Consider the following 26,221-nt stretch of genomic DNA (forward strand, 5'->3'; position numbering starts at 1 on the left):
CAATAAACACATTGTACACATCTTTGTTATTTTTTTGTAAAAAAAATTTATAGATGCTGGTAGGAGAGGAAATTGCTTATGTGTATTATAGTTGCCATTCACATGTAAACAAATGACTTTTTTTTAAATCTAAGTGCAGTGGTAAATGGCAGGTTAACACCAAATTCATCAAACTGGATAAACTCTCCAATATCATTAAAAAAATCAGTCAAATACATAAAGCCTTTCTCAAATAAACTTTCAGAAAACAGCGATTTTTTTTTAATACTTTCATAAATTTCTTTCCAGGGTCATAGAATTCGGCACTTTCTCGGAACATTGTACCTCTTGGTCCATGCCCAGTTCATCCGAGTTTTATAAGTTATGGGGCGAAGGAGTTATAACGGCATTTGCCGACCTCTTTTTGGCCGAATAAAAAAAGCTATAATCCAATATATACACAATGCTAGCTACCTTATGGTTATTTCAATTTAAACTCGATTAACTTGGATTAAGAATTTGACTGTTGACCACCTGCATTTAACTTGTCAAAACAGAGTACTGTAACTGTTCTTCAACATTAATTTTCTACAAATTCTATTTTAAATTAAGTCTTTAAGAATATACGGTTGTAAAGTGATATTCTTCTACTATGCACTATTTCTACAGTCAATATTTACTATTACATGTAGGAATGTCAGCTTTAGCTATCAGAAATTCTGCTTACTACATCTTCTCTCATGGGAATACTGATCAATCAAAATTGTGACAAGATCTGGCGTTTTTATAAAAGTCATTTTTCTACACATAATTTTTATGGCTTAACAATTATATCTTTACGGTTAAAAAGTTTCTTTTGCCATCTTAAATACTTCAAAAACTATTTAGGTTGAATTTTATTTTTAAAAAAATGCCTGTATACACGTAACTCTTTTGATTATTTGACCTCTAAATCGTATTATCTACAGTAATCTGCTTATTTATTAATATACACAAACAAGGGAAAATTAGCCCTTTATTGATTTTAATATTTAATGAATGTTATGAACTGTGATATTGTAGAGTCAAAACACCTACTTAGTATCAGCAGAAGCAAAGAAAAATTGTTTAAAACATTATATGTATTAAAAACATATTATTCTTTTTGCCTCGCCCTAAGACAAAACTCCTACCCCAGGGATACACGAAAATGACAACCTTGGTAGACTGCTTTGTTGTCTTTCTAAATATAATGTTAGTTTTTACGCAGCAAAAGTAAAGAGGACAAATTTTAAACGTTATATAGATTTACACTATATGAACAAAATTGCTGCGCCCTTACCCGGGGAGACATGAAATTTACAATATTGGCTGAAGGTTTCCTGGTCTAAATAACTACATGTACGTATGTATTCAGTTTTTCTTTAGGATGAGTGGAAATAGAGAAGAAGATCTAGAGTTTAAAAAAATAAATGATTAAATTGTTCAACCTTTCTGAAAACAAGTTTTTAAGAAATCTCTTCCAAATTGATTTACGAAATGAACCTGCTTATGGAGAAGATAAATCATAGCAAGTGCAATTAAAATGTTACCTTCAAGACAATATCCATTGGCGAATACATAATTGGTTTTACAATAGCACGCATACACAAATTGTGTCCAAAACAGACATCGCGCTGTGCTGCCTGATATATCCAATTTTCTGAGGAACAATCCTGTAAAGAACCCCATTAGACGTTTCTGTCCATTATTTTTTCACTTTATAAATGAAAAAAGCAGATATATATAACAAAACTAATAACTACCTGTTTCCCATGAAACGCAGCGTATCAGAAAGTATTCTACTGGATGAGATGTGCAATAATTGTTCAGATAACGTGTGTGATTATTGCCGACAAATTCCAGAATAGCCTTTTTAAAGTGATATTTTGTACTAGAATCAATTCCAGTCAATGTGAATGCAACTTCACATGTGTCTTTACATATCGTTTCTGCAAAACATAAACAGTTTAGTTACGTAATCAATTATCTGTCTCTTCTCTCAAACATGTTTTTGACATAATAAACACAATTACTTACTATCATGAAGTTAATCACAGTTTAATGTACACTTTGACAATGGCATATTACTGTATATGACATTTTCACGACAAAAACCGAGTACATGTACATGTATTCACAATTATTACCTCCTTGAAGCTGTTCTTTTGCGTCAACTGCGGAAAATGTTTCACACGAGTAAGGAGTTTGCTCCTTTACAAACGATAAAACTTTTTCTACACAAACCTTCCTTAGAAAAGAAAAAAACCCAGATATTATGTTAAGTATAAAAATGTTACTAGAGGCTAATTCAGGTATTGTGCATTGATAGAAAAAACTAATACTATAGCTATTGCGTAAAAAGACAATGTTTTTATAATATATTCATAAATTGCATTTCTTAGAAAGGCATTGTTCGCCGTGTTTGAAATGCTTGTTATCGCTATTTCTCTAAAATCAGAAGAGATATATAGAGGCTTGAAACTTTTACCAATGCCTTAAATTCGCTTGCAGGTTGCACTACAGTATTAAATTTTACTATATATTCTTACCAAAATTGCACAACTTTACATACAGATTAAAAATTCAAAACGAACTTCTGGAAAAAATCCTCTTGACATCTTTTTAAACAACGCTTCATTTACAATTTTCTAGCAAAATACACACGTGCATCCAGCAAGGCGTGAGACTTTGTTTCCCTCGAAGTTACACATGTGCTTGGAAATCAAGCCCGGGCCTTTTCACCCCCCTCCGGAAACAACAGGCATCAAAAATTCAAATGACCTCGCATTATTACAAAACTGGGATAGTTAGACCTCTTACACATTGTTTTTTATCTCATAAAAAAAATCAGCTCCTGTCTCGAGCGGAAACGCCCCAAATTCAAAGGAAAATTCAGGAAATATTTTGCCTCAGCCATGTTTTGACGTGAACCTTCAGTGAAATACTGTAGTGACACCTGCAAAGGTTCCTTTATTTAATTCATATTTAAAAGGTAAAACGCCCCCTTTAAGCAATAACTGTCCCACAATTTCTAAATGACAATAAAAACACAATCTTTGAACCATTTATTTTATATAAAAAAAAAACCAGAACGAAAAGACACAAAGGTTAAAGGTCGAGGTCATTAAAAAAATAATGAATTATTGATTTAAGATCTCTTTTGTTTAGGATGGTTTAGGAAATACGTTTAATGAATATGTAAGGAAATCTACAATTTACTTTCGACATAGGTCGTCACACGATACAATTTTAGTTGACAGGGAATCGGGTGAAAAACTCTGATGGAAAATCAAATCGTCTGACCGCACCTTTAGATCTTTCAATCTGTTCATACAGAAAAAAATTGATGTCTCCTTAAAGCAGTTATTTTCCGTAAATGTTTCTTATTTTTGTTTAAATCCCAAAGAACAGTTTTAATGAATGTAAAATAATGAAGGGATTTTAACTTCTGTCAGTATCTATGCACCAAATAGTGTTTACGCCAGAAAAAAAAACTTTTTAATAGACTTAAAAATCAATAGACATATAAAGAAGGTATTGCTTTACACAGCAAAATGTGCCACATATGTTTTACATATGTTGTGATCAAAAATACCATAAGTATTTGAACTCATGTGTATCATATGTAAATCATGTGTGATTTTTCAACATATGTTAAACATGAGTTCAAAAACTTATCGTAAACATGTGTGTATAAATGCATGTATACATACACACATGTGTAACATATGTTACTTTTTCCATACGTTACACATGTGTTTTTCATATGTGTTTTTTCTATTTCATACGTTATTTTAACACATGTGTGAAAAAACCTTGCCATTATACATGCGCGGATCCAGAAAATTTTTCAAGGGATGGGGGGGGGGGATTTTTGTGATAATGTTACTATGTAAATTTAATAAATTTTTATTTTTCAGGGGGTGGGCCAAGACCTTCCCCCTCCCCTCCCTTTAGATCCGCGCATGTTATACATGTTTCTAAATGGCTTAAACTTTACATGTAGTAATGAATGGATGTATAAATGACTTAATAAATTAACTGAAGCCATTGTTTTCTCTTTATATATTGATTTCATAACAAATCCGGATTTAATCCGGAATTGGCTTAAATTTTGTCGTTCACAAATATACGTCACATTTTTACGTCATGGAAGCAGAAGATCAAGCTGCAGGGCGAATTAGCTAAAGGTAAGTGTTTTCATTTACTTGCATTTTAAAATTATATCATACAATGGCCGGTGGTATTAGAGTGAACATACCGGAAAAATTCGGGTTGAAAGACGATAAACAATCGACGGACATCATTGTGGTTTTAAAAAAGATCTACTGGAGTGCAACTAGTATTGCTTTATGTTGATAAAAGAATTAAGGTATCCCACTCCTCAATGTTGTTGTATCAAGATTTTCTTGAGAAGTATATCATTGAAATCTGTAGACAAAACATACTTAAAATATACAAAAATAATGGGGGGTCAGTATCCATCCCTCTGAGTTATGGCCTATTTAATTTGACCTTTTCGCACCTAAAATGCAATTTGATCCTGATTAGGATTTGTTGTCAGTATTTTTGATTAAGCAAACTTATTTCTTCAAATATCAATGGTCATACTGAATAGAGGGATTACGCAAAAAATTTGTACGAAGCTGCATAAATTTCTTTGTGACCTTTTTGCACTTAAAATAGACAATTTCTATAATAGTTACAATTTGATTTGAAATAAAAACTTTTTGAATATCAAGAATTTTATAAGATTAATCCAGTTTGCCTAGATATTTATTCAGTATCATTTTGACATAATATAACATGGGGGTCAGTGATGTCAAATTTTAGATATAGGGCTTCAAAGGTAAAATTCTCGCAAAATTTGGCTTAAAAAAATTCAGACATGTTCTATATATTTGCATGATTTTATGCTAAACGGCTATCACATTCTCAAGATTTGATTTTGTACATGTCACACAGAACCTATAAAATATGTTACAAACCTATCAAATGTTAAAAATGTGAATAATGAATAAAGTATAATAAAAAATAAAAGTATGTTGAAAATTCATAAAATTGCTTGTTTCTGTCATTTTCGTCTAAAAAACCTTCCGCACGAAAAAATAGTTCCCCAAAAAACTTGTTTGTTTCTTAAATTCAAATGGATTTTCTTTATGAATGTTGTGTAATTATGAAATAATAATATATCTGTGATGATTAAATAAATAAAATCATATTCATTTCAAATATAATGATCATCTGCGCAATGAAATCAAAACATGAGGAGTGAGATACCTTAAAAGTATAACGTTAGCTACAGTAAATGAAATACCAGTGAGTTAAATACAGTAGTTGAATCACACATTTATAGAATATTTCAGAAAACGAACGGCCGGTTACCCAGTTATTTATAGGTCTTCCAACGTGCTCAATACTGAACATAATTTTCCCGAAAAATCTCCACTCAGCAGCTAACAGGTTTCAGTTGAATTAGGCTTATCAATTCGTATGGGGAGCAAAAAATATTTGTTGATCTAAAGATATACATGTATTTAAATATAAAAAGTTGAAAAGTGAAAGTAGCAAAAGAACTAGAACAAAGCCTGTTGCAAAGCAACAAGTAGGTCTTGACTTGCACTTGCAGCTGAGGGAACAAAAAAAGTCGTCTGAATTAAGTTATTGTCTTATTAAATGCTAATTGAATCATTTTTTTTAAAAAGTTTATAGGAATGCATCAAATGGACGGATGTAGGATATCAACTATAACACAGTTACAGATGTCTCTCTAAATTTATAAAATGTAAGTACATATATCATGGAATTTCAATTCAAACATATATTTTTAAACATAATTTTTATATTCATAATAATTTATATGTATGCATAAAATATGTCATTTTTAACTGTATTATAATACATGTATGCTTTGATAACACAAATTTATTGAAATATGTAACTCATTTTGATGTACACATGTATGTATTCAACTATTTTGTTTAATATTCCCCATTTCAAGAACGTGAGTTATTTCCCCTAATTGGAACTCTCCTATTGTAAAACTGCGCATGCGCTAAAATAAACGTCTACTTCTGCGGGCGTTTTTGACAACTGTCATTATGGATGTACAAACGAAGAGCTCTGTTTCGGGATACCGTTCAAGGAAGTATTGCTGCATATGTAGTAATTATAGGGGGGAAACCGTAGAGGGACAAGTCGTCAGTCTTCATAGATTTCCAAGCGATGCAGATAAACGGAGAATATGGTTGCAGCGAGCTAGGTTAATACGTAAGGACTTCACCTACTCCAAGAATTCATACGTTTGTTCTTCACATTTCGTGAATGGTAGCGGCCCCTCTACAGCCCATCCTTTGCCGTCAATATTTCCAAACAAGGTGTTTAGAACATCGGTTAGTATATATAAACGATAAAACAGGTTTGATTCACATTCGGGGGGTTGGGGTCGGTAGATCTAACAGATCTTGTAAGATATTGAATGTAATGAATGATTTTCAGTCCAGTGTTTGAATGATAATGTTGGAAGTCGTTATGCTTCAATCATTTAGTAATATTCTTCAATTATGTTTAAAAGTTTATGTCATTGACTATCTATTTTTTGAATGTTTCTGATCCAGTAACTATCATTGGCAGGTTTGTGTGTTTTTGTGTATGTTAATTAGTGTGTTAAAAAGGGGGGGGGGGTCAGAGATAGAGCAATCATTTGAATTAGTCAAGAACATTACTTCGCCATCCAGGCACCCTCAACCACAAATGCCCCAGCTGTTCCTTTTTGTCATGAGCCTGGTGTGGAGGACAATCAGCTTCCTGAGAGTGAGGATAACCAGGATAGCATTGAACAAACAGGTTCTTCATAATTTGTGATTATTACTTAATATAACTGATATAAATTTAAAGAGAAACTTAAAATTTATCTACTAGGCCCTTATCATATATAGTCCTTTGTATAATGTAATTCAAGGTGGTATCCCAGATAGCATGACTTTGTTGGGCCAACATTGGCTGTAGGTTGTAAGGTTGGCGTTGGCTTAACAACGTTGGGCCAACATTGGGCCAATGTACACTTGACACAACTAACTTGAGTGTCAATGTTAGTTGGGAACATAGCGTTGGGCCAACATTGGGCCAATGTTCACTTGACACAACTAACTTGAGAGTCAATATTAGTTGGGCTCGTAACGTTGGGCCAACATTTGGCCAATGTACACTTGACACAACTAACTTGAGAGTCAATGTTAGTTGGGAACACAACTTTGGGCCAACATATTGGGTCAATGTTGTAAATTTACAATCAATATCAGTTGAGACATGATATCGGCCCAACAATGATCCAACGTCTGTTAATTACATTTTTTATTTCCTGATTAGATTGTTGGTCGATTACATTTTTCAAAACATGCATAACTTTTCAACAGTGGTTATATATTTATACATGTCTTTTTATTATTTCTTTTTACCATGTTTTGAGATAGAATCATTACTAAAAGATAAATATACAGTCAATAGTTACATGTACATACTCTTTATGAAAGGAAACATGTTAAAATATGCAAGTTTAATTTTTATTCTTTAAAAGAAGCTTAAAATTGTGAAAACCCAAAATTAAAATGAAGATATTCTGCAAAAAAGTGATGTCGTATTGACTCATAAAATAGCACATCTTAGAATAAGAACTTTCATATTTTTGAAGGTGTGATGCATTTAAGTATGTCATCTCAGTGTTCTAAAATTTTGAAAATTTGTTGCGCTTTGACAAATTCCCTTCCCCCTTTGTGTACTGTTCCAGAATATGACATTGCTTCATAGCTGAATAATGAAAGTGTGCTTGCATACAAGGCTCTAATGATAGAAAAAAAATATACTCAGAACTTGTTCAATGTCTGCTTTCATATAGCTATAGTTATTTGATGAGATTTTCATATCTTTAATTGCATGTGCATAAATTTAGTCTCATTATAAAGAAGTGCATGCACACATATTGAGTACTAAGAATTCATACTATTTGCAAAACTTATTTAAAATCTTGTAATTATATTTATATATGTAAACAATACTTCTGAATTGTTATACATTTAATGTATAACAAACAGCAGGAGAGTTATAAATGACCACAATGAAAATTTATAATTAATGTATGTATAAAAAATCATTCTGCAAATGAATTGTTTGTCATTAAGGTATAATTCATTGACAGGTACATGTATTTGTATATATCTTACTTTATAGATAAGGATTTTGCACATATTAAAACAATTCTCTTTCATAAATTTTGTACAATTGTTGTAATTGGTTGAGTGCAATTGTTGTATGGTTAAAATCAAAAGTATCGTGTAGCATTGATTTTTCAATTCTGTATAATTGGCATTTAGTTTCACAAAATAAAAAAATGAAGTTTTTTTAACATTACATGTTTATCACCTGATCATTCCTTCTGCAATAAAGGAATAGAATTGATACCCAACATTTTAACTTCAAAATGTATAAATATAAGAAAGCGGACCCAAGATCCATGTTGCAATTTATTTCAGTGACCTTAACAACCTCTGTGTGAATAGTTCTGGAAGTATGCTTTTCTGATAAAAATCATTCAGTCTATTTAAACAATTCAACCAGAATGATTTATCAAAATATATTCTTTCTGCAGAGAGTGGTGGCTTCAGTGTCCATGTTACAAAATCATACCATTGTTTGTTACAAATTGCCATTTGGCCTTGTACCTGAAAGTAATAATTATGGTTTGTTTTTAGTTTTAAATTTTGATTTCCATCAGGTGAACAACAAAACTCAGAATCAAGTCCACATTCAGCTGGTAAAAGGATTTGCCATCTGTCTGATGCTGGACATTTAATTTCTAGCAGACCACTCTCACCAGTTGGTAATGTGACAATACCATCAGGACTACAACCTAGATGAGGGTATTTTGGATTAACAATAAGTCCTGACTGACTCACTATATATGAAGGATATAGTTTACAATAAATTCTCCTAGCAGCAGGCTCCTGTTCAATTCCCCACCTGACAAATTTGTTGGTGGGAAAGGAAACACCACACAACAAGCATTTCAATAGATTTTTGGGGTCAGTTCCTGGCCTTAACTTACAAATTGTTCCAAAATTTGAAGTTGTCAACCTTCCTTTTCTGCATTCAAACCAGTTCTGACTTTTGTTTTGACCCTTTGTAAGTTTTTCAATTTTGGCACAATCAGCATCTGACACAGAGAGACTCAAAACATTTGCACAAATCACTTTGTACTTGTGAATTACACATATCTACACTATCATGATACATAAATGAAATATTATGAAGCAATGGTATATTTTCCTCATTAGCATCTTTTTTCTTTGCAAAATATGTAAGCCAGCCTGCTTTAGATTTTTTTCAACAAGAGTTTTTCTAAATCTTTCTATGTTGAATGTTGATGATGATATGGTGCTGTTAGTTCCAGATTTGCTGGTTTCATTTTCTTGAATTGATGAACAGCCAAATGAAAGCTTTTTGAATTTTATTTCACTGCACTTTTTTGGACTAAGTTTTCTTTTCCTTGGGTTGTTCCACACACATTTTGTTGACGTGCATGAAAGAAGACCACTTTTCTTTTTTTCAGCAATGTCAGCAATTGTATAAAGTAATGCAGAAATGTGGTTGCACGCCTCACCAAAACTGTGATTTAATTATAATAGAAAAAACATCTGTTCATTATTTATTTAAAAATAACTTCACACTTTTCATGATTTAAAATCTTTTTTAAAGTGAAACAAGTACTTCATAGAAACACATAGAATAAGTTTTTTCCCCATCTCTTTTTTAATTATTTTTTTTTGGGGGGGGGGGTAAGATATTGATTATATGTATTACACTTCGACGGGTGCCAAGAGTATATAATTTTTTTTTCTTTTCACTATATATTTAATTGAAAACCAATATTTTTTAAAGATTTGGTAAAAAAATAACCCCTTGACCAATTTTGAATAAACGTGGATTTATCAATTCCAAATTTCTCTAGTTTTTTGGCATCCTATTTAAATTTTTTTTTTCAAACTTCAGTTCTTGAGATATGATATTCACAATCCAAAGTAAAAATTTTCAGCTCGCATATTGCAAAAGATATAAAGAAGACCCTTTAAAGAATATCTTCAAGTTGTGTTTAAAATATCATATTATGCAAATGCTATTTCAATGTATGTCAAAAAGTGCAAATTGAATCTTATTTAATCAATAAACATTTCTTCAAAATCTGACAAAAAATAACAACAAAAACCCTTTTCAATATGCCTTGTTTCCATGAAATGTATAGAGAAAAAAAAGCGTGCATGCCTTTGGCACGATAGTGTACACTATTACAATTAACCTACCCTGCTGTACAGGTGCAATGTGCAGCAAACACATTCAATGTAACCTTTGACAAAAATGTTGACATATCATAGTCAGGACGCTTGCTCATGTCAGCTTATGGGAATGATGGTATAACTTTACAACGTATGGCACAATGAGAACTTTCATTATTGATAGGGCTATATTCCACCGAATGGACATGTTTATCTTCAAGGAACACTTTTGATTTAAGTTGACGTTTAGTGTTCATTTTGATAACAAGATAATTATAAATATCTTTCTCTGAAAAATCGGGAATGTTAATAAAAGCTGTGGACCAGTTAGAAAAAGTGCGGATATCGGGTATAGGTTCCCCATCTGGAAAAGTTGACGATTTGGAGTTTTTCTCAGATTGAATAATATTGTTTTGCACTTGTTGTGTTATCCTCAAAACTCAGCCAACACGTGTGATTGCCATTATAGAACTACTTTTTTATTTTATCAATACACAGCACAATATAACAGTGAACCCATACTGTAGTTATTATAAATCCGAAATACACCACATTCCTCCCTTTCATTTATATCGTCCATATCAATAATGATCAATAAAATTTAAAGATGTCAACGAGTACCCGGTTAACCGGGTACTCGATCGAACGTCCGAGTATCGAATACTAAAATCGGTACTCGGTTACTCGGGTGTATATTTTTTAATATTTCTAAGTTTATTTAATAATGCATTAAAACCTCGGTTTTAAAACTTAAAATGTCCATTGCACTTGTACATACAGTAATTAGGATTTCCTACGCCTCTAAATATGCTAAATGACCGTTATCGCCTGTGGAAGTGTTTATATAGTAATTATCGTAAACAAGCACCTGTTACCTAGCTTTCCTCACCTTTGGCTGTCTTCTACCTTTATTTTTGGCTTACTTTAATGATTTGTTTTCACTGAACATCGTTTATATAGTCTATTATATAAATTAGGTAGCACAAAGTAGAGAAATTGAACAGACCTACAATGCCGCCACCGACTTCAAAGGTCTGGAAATATTTTAAAAGAACTGAAGATTCAAAAACGTAAAATGTCAGCTGTGCGAAGTAAACTTATCCTATACGGGGGGAACGACAAAAATTCGTCTTAAACATAAGGAGGAATTTGACAGGCCAGAAACTCCAGAAAAACAACCGTGTTGATCGAATTTTGTCAATTCTCAAAGAAGCCCTAAATTCTCGGGAAAAGAGACAGATACAAACACACTTACGGGGAAACCTCTCATTAGATCATGTGGTTTTATTTCTACAAAAGTGACCAAGGTTTTACAGTTATCAATGTACTTGTTCATATTTATTTACACCTTTACCGAGTACCCGGGTACTCGATCGGAAAAACGTCCGAGTAACCGAGTACTAAAAATTGACCCATTTGACATCCCTTATAAAATTACATCACATTTTAACCATTTCAGTGTTTTTTCAATGTTACTGATATTACTGTTCATGGCCTTTGAATATTTTATGTAACAAGCTATTTAGCTAACAAAATCATACTACAATAAATGACTAGAATATTAATGCATACAATAGTATAACATAAACATCATTACAGGAAAGAACCTCTGGTTCTAACTGACTACACGGAGATTATTATGCTCTCAAACACAGTGTAATCAGAAATAATATTCACAGATTAAGCTTCTTTGGAGCCTGTCTCTCTCTTTGAGGATAGCGTCGAGCCATTGGAGTTGGCACACTTGTGGAAGGTTTGGAAGGTTTTTCTGACACTACCGGAGATTTCAATACAGTTGGAGAAATCGCATCATTTCCTCCTGTGGTATGAGTTGCTGTGGGAACGACGACTTCTGGTATATCTATAACTGGTTCCACGTTGGTATCGCTGATTCGACTGCGAAGCTGGTCAGCATGACGTCGCCATGTGGTGCTGCCAAGTCCCGTGTCAACTGTGTATGACAGTGGCCCAGTACGAGACTGTATTTCTGCGGGAATCCACCTGCGTTCCGCGCTCCTATAATCTCTCGTCTTGACTCTATGTCCTTCTGTAAACTCCCTTACAATGGACTGAATGGAAAGTTTCATCTTCTCTTGTCCAGATGACACTGTATTGTGTAGGCTCGGTTTGATCAAGTCCAGTCTGGTTCGTAAATTGCGTCCATAAAGTAGCTTAGCAGGTGTTTCATTTGTAAGAGAGTGTTGTGCGATATCTAAAAAAAAATTCAATTTTGTTGAATAGAACCACAAGATTCCTTAGCACTCTTCATTGCCTGTTTGAAAACTTGAACGAGTCGCTCAGCTTGTCCATTGGTCCGGGGATGATAGGGCGCTGATGTAATGTGTTTGATTCCGTTTTGTGTGAGGAATAAATGGAATTCTTCTGAAACAAACTGAGGCCCATTATCAGACACAATCACCTTAGGAAGTCCAAGTTGAGAAAATAAAATACGCAATTTCTCAATGGTATTTGTTGTAGTAGTACTGTTCATTGGGAAAATTTCTACCCATTTTGAATGTGCATCTATGATGAGTAGAAACATTGAGTTTATAAAGGACCCAGCTAAGTCTATATGTAAGCGGTCCCAGGGTTCCTTTGACCAGTCCCAAGGATGTACAGGTGCAGATTTTGGCATGTTGCAACGTCTCTGGCAACCACTACAGGTAAAACAAAACTTTTCAATATCTTGATCCATCTTAGGCCACCATACAAATGATCTTGCAATAGACTTCATTTTCACAATCCCAATATGCCCCTCGTGAAACTCTTGAAAAACAAGGTTTCTAAGTTTCTCGGGCACAACAACACGATTTCCCCACATCAAGCAATTCTGGTGACCAGTCAGTTCCTTAAATCTGTAACTGTATGGACGAAATCTCTCATCGTCTGTAGGTAAAGCATTGTGTCCTGTTCGAACACTGTCCAACATATGTGATAAGATCGTATCTCGTTGAGTTCCCAGTTTAACTTGTGCACTGGTAACTGGTAGGTTCTCCATCTGAGTATTGTAAAATACTGTTGCTGTGTCTTCATAATCTGTGGTTATGGAGAGAGGTAGTCTACTCAGGCCATCTGCATTACAATGAGATTTGGTGTTTCGGTATTCAATGTTGTAAGTATGTCCAGCCATATACATTGCATACCTCTGTAATCTTGCAGCTGTCATGGCAGGTATTCCAGCACTCGGATTCAGGATGCTAACCATAGGTTTGTGGTCGGTTACTAATGTGAATCGACGGCCATAAAGGTAAGTGTGAAATTTGACTACTCCCCAATATAAAGCTAAGGCTTCCTTGTCGATTTGAGAATATGCCTTTTCAGCCTTTGTAAGTGATCTTGAAGCGAATGCTATCGGTCTTTCTGTACCATCATCCATGACATGTGAAAGTACACTACCAAGCCCATATGGAGAAGCGTCACAGGCTAGCTTGACAGGCTTGTGTGGGTCATAATGAAAAAGAACTTGCTCTGACGTCATCAACTCCTTAACTTCAGCGAAGGCTTCTTCACACTGTTATGTCCATTTCCATGTTTTCTCTCCTTGCAGAAGTTCATGCAGTGGACCTAGGACTGTTGACAGGTTTGGTAAACAGGAACGGTAGTAATTGACTAATCCCAAGAATGACCGTAGTTGCTGTAGGTTCTCTGGTCTAGGTGCTTTAAGTACTGCATTGACTTTGTCTGGTGACTTCTTTAATCCTTCTTCGGAGATCATGTGACCGCAGTAGGACACTTGTTCCTGAAAGAAGTCGCATTTGTAAAGGTTTGCTCGTAGACCAAACTTCTCTAGGCGCTCTAAAACCGCTTCAAGATTTGCAAGGTGTTCTTCATCTGTTTTCCCACTAATGATCATGTCATCTAAAACACAAGATGTAAACAGTACCCCTTGTAACACTTGTTCTATTGCACGTTGCCATATTGCAGGCGCTGCCGCTACTCCGAACTGCAAGCGTGTATACTGGTACAAGCTCTTCTGTGTGTTTATTGTCATCAATTCTCTTGTCGCCTCATCAACTTCCATCTGGTTGTAAGCTTGAGTCAAGTCTATCTTTGAAAATTTCTTTCCTCCCGCGAGTGAGGCGAATATGTCTTGGATTCGAGGTAATGGATACTGGTCGACTTTCATGACTGGGTTTATGGTTACTTGGTAGTCCCCACAAAGACGTACTTGTCCATTCTTCTTTACTACTGGCACAACTGGTGAAGCCCATTTACTGTGAGTAACAGGCTTAATAATGCCTTCTTTTTCCAGACGCTGAAGTTCTTCCTCAACCTTTGGCTTCAGTGAATAGGGCACGAGTCTGGCTTTACAGAATTTTGGTTGGGCATTGTCGCCCAGGTACAATGTAGCTGTGATTCCTTTCAATTTTCCGATCTCTGATCCAAATACAGCTTTATGTTTGTCGAGAATCTCCTTCAATACCGCGTCTGTTTTCTGTGTAGATTGTTGCAGCTTCAGTACTTTGATTTTATGCCAGTTCACTTGAAATTGTAAAAGTCCATCACGCCCAAATAGTGCTGGTCCTTTCTGAGCAACAACCATCAAGTCCATGTTTTTCTGTTGTTTATTCAACGTCACCGGTACATGTACCATGCCAAAGGGATTAATGCTCTCATCCGAAAAAGTATTTAGCTTGATTCTGGTCTTCTGAAGTGGAACATCACTAAGATTTTCCCTATAGAACGTCTCTGGTATGATGGAAACAGATATTCCAGTATCAAGTTCCATGTCAATTTGTTGTCCTTTGATCATTAGCTGAAGTAATCGGATACACTTTCTTCACATTGTTCACAGAATGCACATGTAGTATAGGTTCAAATTGATGTTCATCGTTGTCACCATCATCATCTAAGTAGTTCACCCTTTTTCTTGGTTTCTTGTCTAAATCCTTCTTCTTCTTGAAACATGCTCTTTCAATATGGCCTTCATTTGAACAATAGTGCCAAATAGTGCAAGTGTTTACAAGATTTCACACTGTGATCATATCCACACCTCCAACATGGTCTATGACTGTCCATATGTTGCTGTGATGCAGGTGATGATGCATCTGTGGTTTAGGTTTCGATTTCTGACTTCCAACTTTGTGTACTGTGGCACTGGTGTTCCGCTGTTTGCGTAGTTCTGTGGCATCCCGTCCTGCTGTTTCCATCGCATGCGCGATTTTTATTGCTCCATCCAGGGTAAGTGCTGATTCAGCCAGCAGTTTCTTCTGTACCGATTCATTTTTTATCACACAAACAAATCTGTCTCTTATAGTATCATTCAAAGTCTCTCCGAAGTTACAGAAAATGGACAGTTTTCTGAGTTCAGCTACATATATAAGAACAGTCTCATTAGATCTTTGTTCACGCTTGTGAAACCGAAATCGTTCCGCGATAACGGACGGTTTTGGGCAGAGATGTCTGTTCAAATGTTGCAGAATTTGTTCGTATGTAAGATCTGCAGGTTTAGTTGGTGCAACAATGTTCTTTAATAGTCCGTACGTTTTAGCTCCTGTTACTGCTAAGAATGAAGGTACTAACAAATCTGCTGATACCCCGTTAGCCTTGAAGTAGAGGTCAACACGTTCAGTGTAAACATCCCATGTTTCGATTGATTCGTCGAATGATTCAATCTTACCTATGATGACGATCTCATCTGTATGAATTGTTGTGCGTTTCCATCTCCTTCCTCACCCATTCTGTGTCAGTGTGTGTCTTTCACCGTCCTCGTCGCCAATAATGTTGTGTTATCCTCAAAACTCAGCCAACACGTGTGATCGCCATTGTAGAACTACTTTTTTATTATATCAATACGCAGCACAATATAACAGTGAACCCCATAATGTAGTTATTATAAATCCGAAATACACCACAACTTGGACAGCCGTTAGTTTAAGAATAATAACACCGCGAGCTCTTTTGACAAGTTCCTTTTTGCTACCTGATATAATTTGATTATTCTCTCTCAAAAATTCTCTTAGTTTGGCGATTGTCCAGTCATTAAATAGCGTTAATTTCGCGGATGCGTCCATAACAACATGCGTTGTTGTCAGCGGAAGCTACGCTAACAAAGAAGAGTTCCGATTTTGCAAGGGAAATAACTCACGTTCTTGAAATGGGGAATATTTTGTAGCAAATGGATGTAATATAAGATTTGTCTGGAGGAAGTCTGAAGACATTGTGAAGAACAATTTAGGATCAAGACTTGAGTTCAAAGATAGCAGAGTAAGCTGCACTCTGGTTGCAACAATTGTGAAAAATAATGGTAAATAAATTAAGGTTCTGACTGTATAGTTTAATGTCAAGAATTTTATTATATAGACTATTTGTAAGCGTTTAAAATTTCACTTAACACAACTGATTCAAGCTTATTAATTGATATAACATTTTTATGCATAATTTTTTTTTTCAATTATAAGACATATTTTTGTATCATGTTGATTTTTAAAAAATCTTATGATTGTGTCTAATTTTGAATTAACATTTTAGAAAGAAGTCCAAACATGCCTCTTTAAGAAAAAACATTGAAAAGTAAGAAGTTGGAGTTGGGCAGAAATCTGGCAGCGAGGCTAAATATACTCATCAGAGGTAAACGGTTTATATATGTATATAATTGTTTTACTTTTCTGACTTTTCTATATAGCCACCAACTCTCAGTCTGTCTGACGGTCTGTTTCTCTCTCTCTCTCTCTCTCTCTCTCTCTCTCTCTCTCTCTCTCATGTATAAAATTTCAAACAATCCAATATGCTTGTTATGATTATTGTATCACCATATCAATGAACAGCTATGATTGTTTATTTAAGTAGATTTATTGCAAATGTAGATTATAATGATGTTTTTGAATTTACAAATACAATTATCTCCTTTTTCAGAAACTGGAAATTTTGAAGACGATTTAGAAGACTAGATTTTGTTATGGAGCTGCTTGAAATTAAATTGAATGTAATCTGAACATGTGTGTTATTGTAGTTCTTTGTTTGATTTTTGTAAAATCTTACTAAGTACCGGTAATTTAATGTAAAGAATTTTAGTTTATTCCTAAGTACATATAAATGGGTAGATTTTAACATATGAAATATATGGTTAGCCACACATGTTAAATATATGGAAATAAAAAACATATGTTAAACATACGTAAAACATATGTAAAACATGTGTTTAAACACGAATGTGAAACATACGGAATGTTTTTTATACGTTTAACATATGTGAAGAAACGTATGTTAAACATATGTTTAACATATGAAAAACATATATTGCACATTTTGCTGTGTAGAAGGTTCTCTGAAAAAAAAATATATGATGGCAAAAATGCATAATACTCACCTTGTTATAAATTCAGCTTCAGTTGATCTTGTAAGTATGTTGACAAGGAAATCTATAAATTCAAAACAAATTCACACTAACAAAATACATAAACTTGTTGTTTCATAAATAACATACAAATCACCCTCGTTTGTTATAATGGTTTATCAAAAACATTTTAACACCCCCCCCCCCAAAAAAAAAAGACAAACCTAAAAAAACATTTTTAAAAAACACCAAAATTCTAATATGAATCAAAAATGTTTGCGTAGTTGCGTAGTGGTGACTAATTTTGGGGATATTTTTTTTTCATATACACAACAGTGTTGTTTGTTTGTTAATGGTTGATGGTTTATATTAAAAAGGGTTTTATTCAAAAGAATCACGTTTGTTTATATCATATACATATGCATTAAATACGGCAGTTTTTACCAGATCCGGCAGTCGGTTAATTAAAGGGATGACACTATCAAAATTGAAGACATTATTATTTGCGCCTAAGGTGCAAATCGCGTTACATTTTCTCGTATGCTCGCTAAAGTAGGGTTGTAGGCTATAGATATACACAAACCATTCCATACCTTATTTTAACTTTGTGTTGTAATACAATAATAATAATATGTAGACATATACACAATATTTTTGTTTTGTTAGTCGGTATGGGTCGAGAGGGAAAAGAATTTGTATCAACGTCAAATATATGATTATATAAGCGTGAAAAGAAAACATAAGGGACGAGTATAAAATCGACAAGGAAGAGGGATGATGAGAATGTTTATGGTAAAAAAATAAGAACAGACTTTTGACCGTAGTAATAATAATAAACGACGAATAACCTATGAAAAAAGGAATGATGGCCATTTGCTATCAGTGGTCAGTTTTATTAAGTTAGTGCAAAGCATTACATGCAATAAACTTCATAAATAGGATATATCGTGCCGTGTTGTTTATTTTCGAAATAGCAAGGAATGTATGAATTCTACTTTTAGTACGCGAAGTGTACTTCCGATTACCAAAAATATTGTAGTTAACTCACAGATTTTTTATTTCATATGACGTAACACCTTTATTCAGATATGACGCAAAGATTTAGAAGACGTAATAACTGATTTCATTTTTTTTAATTCGTGAGTTTTTGCAGCGATTAAGTAACAGATCACAAGCATTTTATTTATATATTAAATACCACAAAAACAAAGCCAGCAGCATATAGTTTTAAATAGTGTTTAAGAAACACCGAATTACACTAATCTTAAGATAAGATTTTCCTGAAATCGGTGGAATTGGAAAGGTTTCAATTTAGATGTTTTTGTTAAAATCGTAGAATTCCAAACTGTTTTCAACCTTGTAGCATTATATTCTACTTTTAAATATTTCATTAGAATTTAATTGAAACGAATCATGATATAAATAGTTACATTATTTTCAAACATTTTAAACTTATATAACCCCCACAATTTTCACATATAAAATTTATATGTTTTCACGAAATTATTTGCATTTCATCAAAATGACAGTGTGGAATCATGCACTTTGACCTTTTGTACATACAAAACGGGTCTAACAAATGTATTCATTTTTTATAAGCAAAAAACTTAAGTGTAGTAAACAACAAGTTATATAACTTTTGTTCTCTAGCTAAAATATGCATCCGCAAACCTTACCTTTAAATTCTTACGCATGTAAAGAAGAAAGTGATTTGAGGAACTTTATTAATGCTTTAACCTCAAGGCAACTGCATCAAAGTAATTTTTCTTTAAGTAATTTACATAATATTCATAAAATTTTACGAGCAGCTGTCACTGTATAATAAACAAAGTATTGCAAAGCGCAATGCGTATGCAAATAGTAAAATGCCTCATGTAAAACACAAATGTGATCGGCGAAGCCGATTTATATACGAAAATTAAATACGGAAAAAAGGACAAGAGTACAAGGCGCAACTTCTTAGAAAAATATTAAGAATAACCAGCTAAGCCAGTGTATTTGTTTTATAATGATTTACAAAAAAACCCAGATAATTAAGATTTTATAAACAATTTTGGTATGAAAAGGGTGCCTAATGTAAAAAAAAAAAGAAAAAAAAAGAATCAATTTTCTTTCTCTGCGAAAAGTCGATTTCTTAAATTTTCTAAAACGCCAGGAATATTCAGTATAACAAGTTAAAAAAAATATAAGTACTGAAAGCACTAAATGCTTGATTCTTTTTGTTAGCAAACAATTTAATGACCTATGCATAGCGTTATAGTCAATCACGTGACTGGTCAGTACTAGAAGGGTCTGCAGTTGGAAGGGTGATTCACAATGCATCGAAAACCCTTGAATATTTCCTTTTGAACATGTGTAGTTGTGGTCCAAATGAATAAAAAAAAACACTTGTACGAAAGCCGAGAAGGATCATTCGAGATTCGAGATTCAATATACGAGATTTGAAATACGAGATTCAAGATTCGAAATTCGAGACTCAATATCTAAATTAACCAATCAAATCAAGGATCTGAAAATATGTAACCTAGCGACATCAGACTGTTCTAATAAAGATCATTCGTACATGCTCTTATATACAAATTGAAATAAATGCTATGTTCACTCTCCCTAGCTAACTAAATAATTATTTGTATTTATTTTTACACAGAATATTAAGTAGCTTAGTAATAATGCAGTGTGCTTCTCGGATCTAAGTGATTTTGTTTGCCCTGGTGCATTTCCACCAATGATAGTTTAAACCCCGGGTTTATTCACCCCTTTTGTGTAAAAATGTGGTTATGGTAGAGAACTTCATAAGCGGAGCTAAGTTTTTATGTAGGGGGGTCCTAGGCCAATTTTATATAATTTTACTATGTAAATTTAATAAGCTCCAATTTTCCCAAGGAGGGGGTCCAGTCCCCCTGACCCCCTCCTTTCTAGATCGGCGCATGAAGATTAGTATTTAAATAATCTAGATATAAATAATCAGTCCGGTTTCACCAATAAATATAAGCATTACTTATCGTTTTTATGTATGTATACAGGCATACACTAGTACTATGATTATAAACTAATCATTGAGATATTATCACATCATACGGAATTATTAATTTATACAATTTATTTTTCCTTTCTTCAGTAAACAACTTATTTTTAGTCTTACTTTTGGCATTGTTTTCAATATAAAAGGATACATACTCTCTACAATTAAAAGTAGGGCTGATAGGGTGCCAGTTTGTTCACATTGCCGATTTCTTGTGCAGAGAGCAGTAAAACTTTTTTAAGAATTTGATTGTGCATGAATTTTTCAAAATCAATTGTTGTATTTTGTTATAATTCATTCATTGATATATCAACAAGAAAGAATAGAAGGTATAGACAGTCATATGTATCACAGCCAATTTAAGTTTCTCTGTAGTTTCCTACCCCCCCCCCCCCCTCCCCCTGCACCAAAATTGACAATAATTACATATAAATCATACAAATGTTTACTTTGTATGTAAGTAACTCTCTAAAGATGTAAATAAGCACTGCAAAGACGTGTGTACTTAATATACTACTACATTACACTCAGCCAGATAAAATGTAATCAGGGTGAAGCTACAAGGGGCGAGTGGTGTTTTACCAATTTGTCGCCCAACACACAGAACACCAAATAATGAAACTGTGAGTGGTGTGGGGAATGCATAAAAGATGGCGGCAAATTATCTCAAATAATCAGTGCAAAAACCAACAAATAGGCTGTTATTTGTTACCTATCCTGCAAATACAGTGATAACAAATGTTATCGTCACATAACATAGCCGATTAAGTTAATGAGTACATATGGTCAACGAACATGTAATTCTAATATACAAGGAGGCGGACGTATCAGGCGGGGATCCAGAAAAATAAATTCCAAAAATGATCGGTTGGATTACATTAAATGCTTTGAAAATTGTTTTAAATTATCGCACGGGTCAAAATGCATGATAGAAGCTTTGTACAGTGTAATTGGAAACTTTCATTTTAAATCAATATGTAGTATTACCTATTATAACAAATGAGAGTATAGCCCAACTGCCACAAGCAATACATGTCCTTTACCGGCACCACCCCCCTCCCCATAAAAAAATGAAACAATTGTCGATTTATTTGCTAAACATGTGTGTGCTTCATGATTTTTCTAAAGGACATACCCGATTAGAATTGAAAAATGAGTTGTTTAAAACTAATTTTGTCAAAATTGTTAGATTCATTTGGTTATATTTTGGTCCATTTGGGTAAATAGATGCACCAGCGCAGCTCTAATTTATATATAATCAGGCCATAAATTCGAAATATTTTCAAAAATTAATAGCTTTAAAACCAGTGGATAAAAAAGGAAAGCAAGCCGAACTCGATGAGTGCTAATACCTGTGTTGAATGAATGGTACAGTAGGATATGCGCAAAAAAGTCCCGTCTACTCTTTCCTACCCTATATTTATCAGTTTATTGGAACATTAAATCCGATTATAAGAGTCAAATTTATAATCAAGTACGGATATATACCTGTTTATCAAAGTAAAACTACTCATAATTTATCTATAGTGCATCGTTATGGAGCTACACAGAAAGTTTGAAATTAATTTGCCGAGCCAAATAAAAAAAAAAGCCTGGAAAACGAAGAGAAAACGAAGTAGGGACAGAATAACTGACAATTAAATTAGGACTATAGCCCCCCTTCCCCACCCCCCTGAAATTTATATACTGAAAACAGTTTATTGAGTACAACGTCCGCACACAATTTAAAGAAAATTTCATGGTTTTTTTTTATCATTTTCGCTAGCTAATTCAAGACATCACAAATACCCCATACCCCCTCACGGAAAAGGAAATGCTAGGTGATGAGAGAGAGAGAGAGAGAGAGAGAGAGAGAGAGAGAGAGAGAGAGAGGGGGGAGTCGATGTAAATCACAGGTGCACTAACACCGTTAAAATTAAAGCTTGCTAGTTGGTCTGCCCTACCCTGGCTACCTCCTCTCTTTTCTTTAAGAGGCTTAATTATTGTCTATATATGCTAGTATCAAATCAAATCAATTTCAAATTCTAAATCAAAATTGAATTTGACACTACAAAACTCTTTCTTCACGAGCCGATTTTTACACAGTTGGGGCGAATACACAACGGGTTAAATTGGTTGGGGGGGGGGGATACATACAGGACAAAAAAAATCACTTAGGTTCGCAAAGTCTACAGTGTTATCATTAATTTAATTGTTTATACTGTGTGGGGTTAATTTATCAATGTTAATTTAACCATTTTAAAGCCACTATATAAGAGCAATTAAGATATTTATTTGTAGGAAAGAGCATGTACGAATGATCTTTATTTAGAACAGTTTGATGTTGCTAGGATAGGGGTTTCAGATCCATGATTTGATTGGTTAATTTAGATATTGAATCTCGAATTTCGAATCTTGAATCTCGTATGTCGAATCTCGTATTTTGATTCTCGAATCTCGAATGATCCTTCTCGGCTTTCGTACACTTGTTTGAAAAATCAAAGATCTTCACCTAGCTTAACCTTTGAACAAATTTTACTGAATTTTATTAAAACATAAATTCCCCACGGATAGAAGAATTTAAACCAAGCATCAAACAATCATACATTTGAGATTTAGGATAACGGACCTATTTTGTTTGCGCAGATATTTACCGCACCTAGAAAAAAGTTATTGTTACAAACATAGAGTTCTCAAAATTGTGTCACAATCACTAAAACTCAAAGACAAATCACTTATGACGCATTAGATACATGTAGCTGTTCTACGTCATCAATACACACTTTTTATAATACAAGTAGTGACCTACTTTGCTATAATTTGCCATGCTTAACTATGCGGTTCGTTTCTTGCACGGTATGCTATGTACAATATAGCTGCAAGCTTCGAGATGTAAAAGATGTGTAACATACTGAATGATAAACGATCAACAGTTTCGATTGGTATTATACCTTTGTGCAGCTTGACAGAAAGACAGGGGGAAGACAAAAAACTCTAGAGTCGCTTGGTTCATTGACAGTTTGAAGATATATTACATTTCATGTTTTATTAATATAGCGTTTACATAAACGACTAGGTAAATTAAAAAAAGGAAGTTAGAAACTTCCTTATATTTAATTTGTCATTGACTAACCATATCTTGCACATTTGCTCGATAACTTGATATCATTGAAACGTAGATATTTTACCTGGTGTGCATTTGATTAATGCGTCAACTGTTTTATATCTTTCCTTTACATATTACTTAAAATATTCTTTTTAGAGACTAATTAAACATCAAAACATTTCTTCAAATTGTTTAAATATTAAAAAAATCCTATTCTTGATATATGTCCTCATCACGCCGTATATTTACATTAATAAAAGAGAGAGAGAAAAACTATTATGTGATTTTTATACAGCGTACAGCTGTCCAGAAACCATTTGTAAAATGCTAATAATTTACATTTATATGAACTTAAATACAGTTTTCTTTTGCGATTTCATCGTCCATTGTGGCAAACTTGTTAATCATCTACGATTGTCCTTCGCGTCGCGGCAGTTATTTCGTTCAAATGTTTACAAAAGCTATGGATACGTACATTCACTTTTTATTGAAAATGTTGGTTTAACAGCATTTATAGATATTGTTATACCCATTAAATGACCTTACTTTAGCGAATTAAATGACATATTAAAAAAATATGTTATGGGAGCCTCAGATATCAGCTCCATAATAGCCCCAAAATTAATAAATCTTCACAGATATGTATTGGCTTAATGCCCGATATTTTTCATGCATAAGTATCAGTATGTAAGAGCGAAATGTGTCCTAATAGATTACATTTTCCTGTTTTTGAAAAGTTCTCCCTTTGCATTTAATCTATGACAATAAATTCTAAAAATATTTATCCCGTATGAAATTTTTATTAAATGATTTTATCAAATACTAATGATTAAATGCATTTTTTTTCAAAAAAAAAAAAAAAATTGATTCTTAGTATTCATTTTTTTTAAACTTTGCTTCTCCCCAAATACTTTAATGCAAAAATAACATCAGAGTAATAAATACATGATGGATTTTCATCGTTAGAAAATTAAGTCCTACTACGAATAGAACACTTTGTAGGAATCTTTTTAAGAGTTGATTAAGTAAACGTAATTTCGTTAGTTCTAAATCTGCAAAATCTCCAACAGGTATTCTTCGTCGAAAATGTCATTTACTGATTTGACTCTATAAAAATAAGTATTGCTTACTTACAGATGTAAACATGCCTGCCCGTCGCCATTTTTGAATGAGAGCTTTGTTAAATGGATATTTACTTCCTGGTTTTTTCTGCTTAGTGGCAAGCCCCCTTTACATTAGTTTGTTAACTGGGACGTTAAGACGACATTTGATATTAGGGGGTAAGCAAAACTCCATTAAAAACTACATCGGTCACGTTTTCATCTTTACAAAACGACATGAAAGCTTGTTTAATTTTTTTTTTCGTTTAAAGTTTTTCTTATAGCATTAGCATACAAGGCCTTAAAATTTCCGGGAAGTTAGATATGTCAAATATATAACCGCCATGTGATGAAATTTTATTGAAAGTATAGATAACTAATACAAATTTCTTTTCTTTCAAAAAATATCAAAGACTATTATTATATTACAACGAAATGTTTATTTCGTCTCTAAGTTTTTGTAATCAATAGAATTTAGTGCCCTACGATTCAACACCAGCTTAATTCATACTGATATTAATTGATTTAAACGCGTTTTGCTTTTTGTTTAAAATTTTTAATTACTTTGTAATACAAAACACTTAATATGTTTACTAAAACAGATATTATAATAGTAAAAAACAAATCCAGGTAAACTTAAAGGTACATGCATTAGTAGATTAGAAAAAAAAACAAGAGTGATAACTAGACACGATCTCGTTGCAAGCAACGAGGAGGTCTTCCGTTCGATATTTAGAAGGTGATATGACGTCATCGACTTTAATTTTTGACAACAAGACATGATCTGGAAAAAGGAGATGAGTACTAAGGCTTTCCTGTAATGCTTTTTATAAGTTCTCTGAGGTTGCTTTTTTAAATACTTGCATTTCTTCCAATTGAGATAGAAAAGATTAAACTTTTTTACCTCAGGCCCATAAAATCCCTAGTAAGGTAACGCATGAGAAAATCATTATATTGTTAGGATATATAAACGTATTATACCTAATATTGCATTTATAACCTATCACAAAACATAAAAGACTTTAGGCCCGTCTTGTTCCTTAATTTGAGGAGTCAGTCCCCTTTTCTTAATATCAAATAAAAGGTCGTTTAATTTTAAACACATTTTGTTCACAAGTGTTTACATAAAATGTAGAAACTCATTACCGTTCTTGAGATATATGGGCTTTATAAGGGCCGTTTAAGGATATTTTAAAGGTTGAATAGTGTTTAGTACAGTATTTTGAGCATCTTTTCTTCTCAGCTGCATTTCCAAAGATTTTTTTTCTGATACATGGGTAATTAATTTTTCGAATATTCGACCTGTGAAAACCTATTATTACATAACGCATGATAAAATCATTACATTACTTGGACACATAACTGTAAGATAACATATCTGCTTTTATGACCTTTCACAAAATATCTCTCAGT

The 26,221-nt window shown here is 33.3% G+C and overlaps 1 protein-coding gene across 1 annotated transcript in view; it reads right to left on the reverse strand.

Annotated features, from left to right (window-relative positions):
- Nucleotides 1–24,915, reverse strand: part of LOC128186864 (protein draper-like) — a 36,523-nt gene extending 11,608 nt beyond the window's left edge. Inside the window, exons 1-5 of the mRNA XM_052856801.1 lie at nt 24,843–24,915; nt 17,635–17,686; nt 2,148–2,248; nt 1,764–1,949; nt 1,551–1,673 (exon numbers count right to left, since the gene is read on the reverse strand). Of these exons, the coding sequence (XP_052712761.1) occupies nt 1,551–1,673; nt 1,764–1,949; nt 2,148–2,248; nt 17,635–17,686; nt 24,843–24,870 (490 nt within the window). The 5' untranslated portion in view covers nt 24,871–24,915. The remainder of the gene's footprint in view (nt 1–1,550; nt 1,674–1,763; nt 1,950–2,147; nt 2,249–17,634; nt 17,687–24,842) is intronic.
- Between the last annotated feature and the right edge of the window lie 1,306 nt (nt 24,916–26,221).

The sequence above is a fragment of the Crassostrea angulata genome, chromosome 6 (genome assembly GCF_025612915.1).
Source record: "Crassostrea angulata isolate pt1a10 chromosome 6, ASM2561291v2, whole genome shotgun sequence".
Classification (NCBI taxonomy): domain Eukaryota; kingdom Metazoa; phylum Mollusca; class Bivalvia; order Ostreida; family Ostreidae; genus Magallana; species Magallana angulata.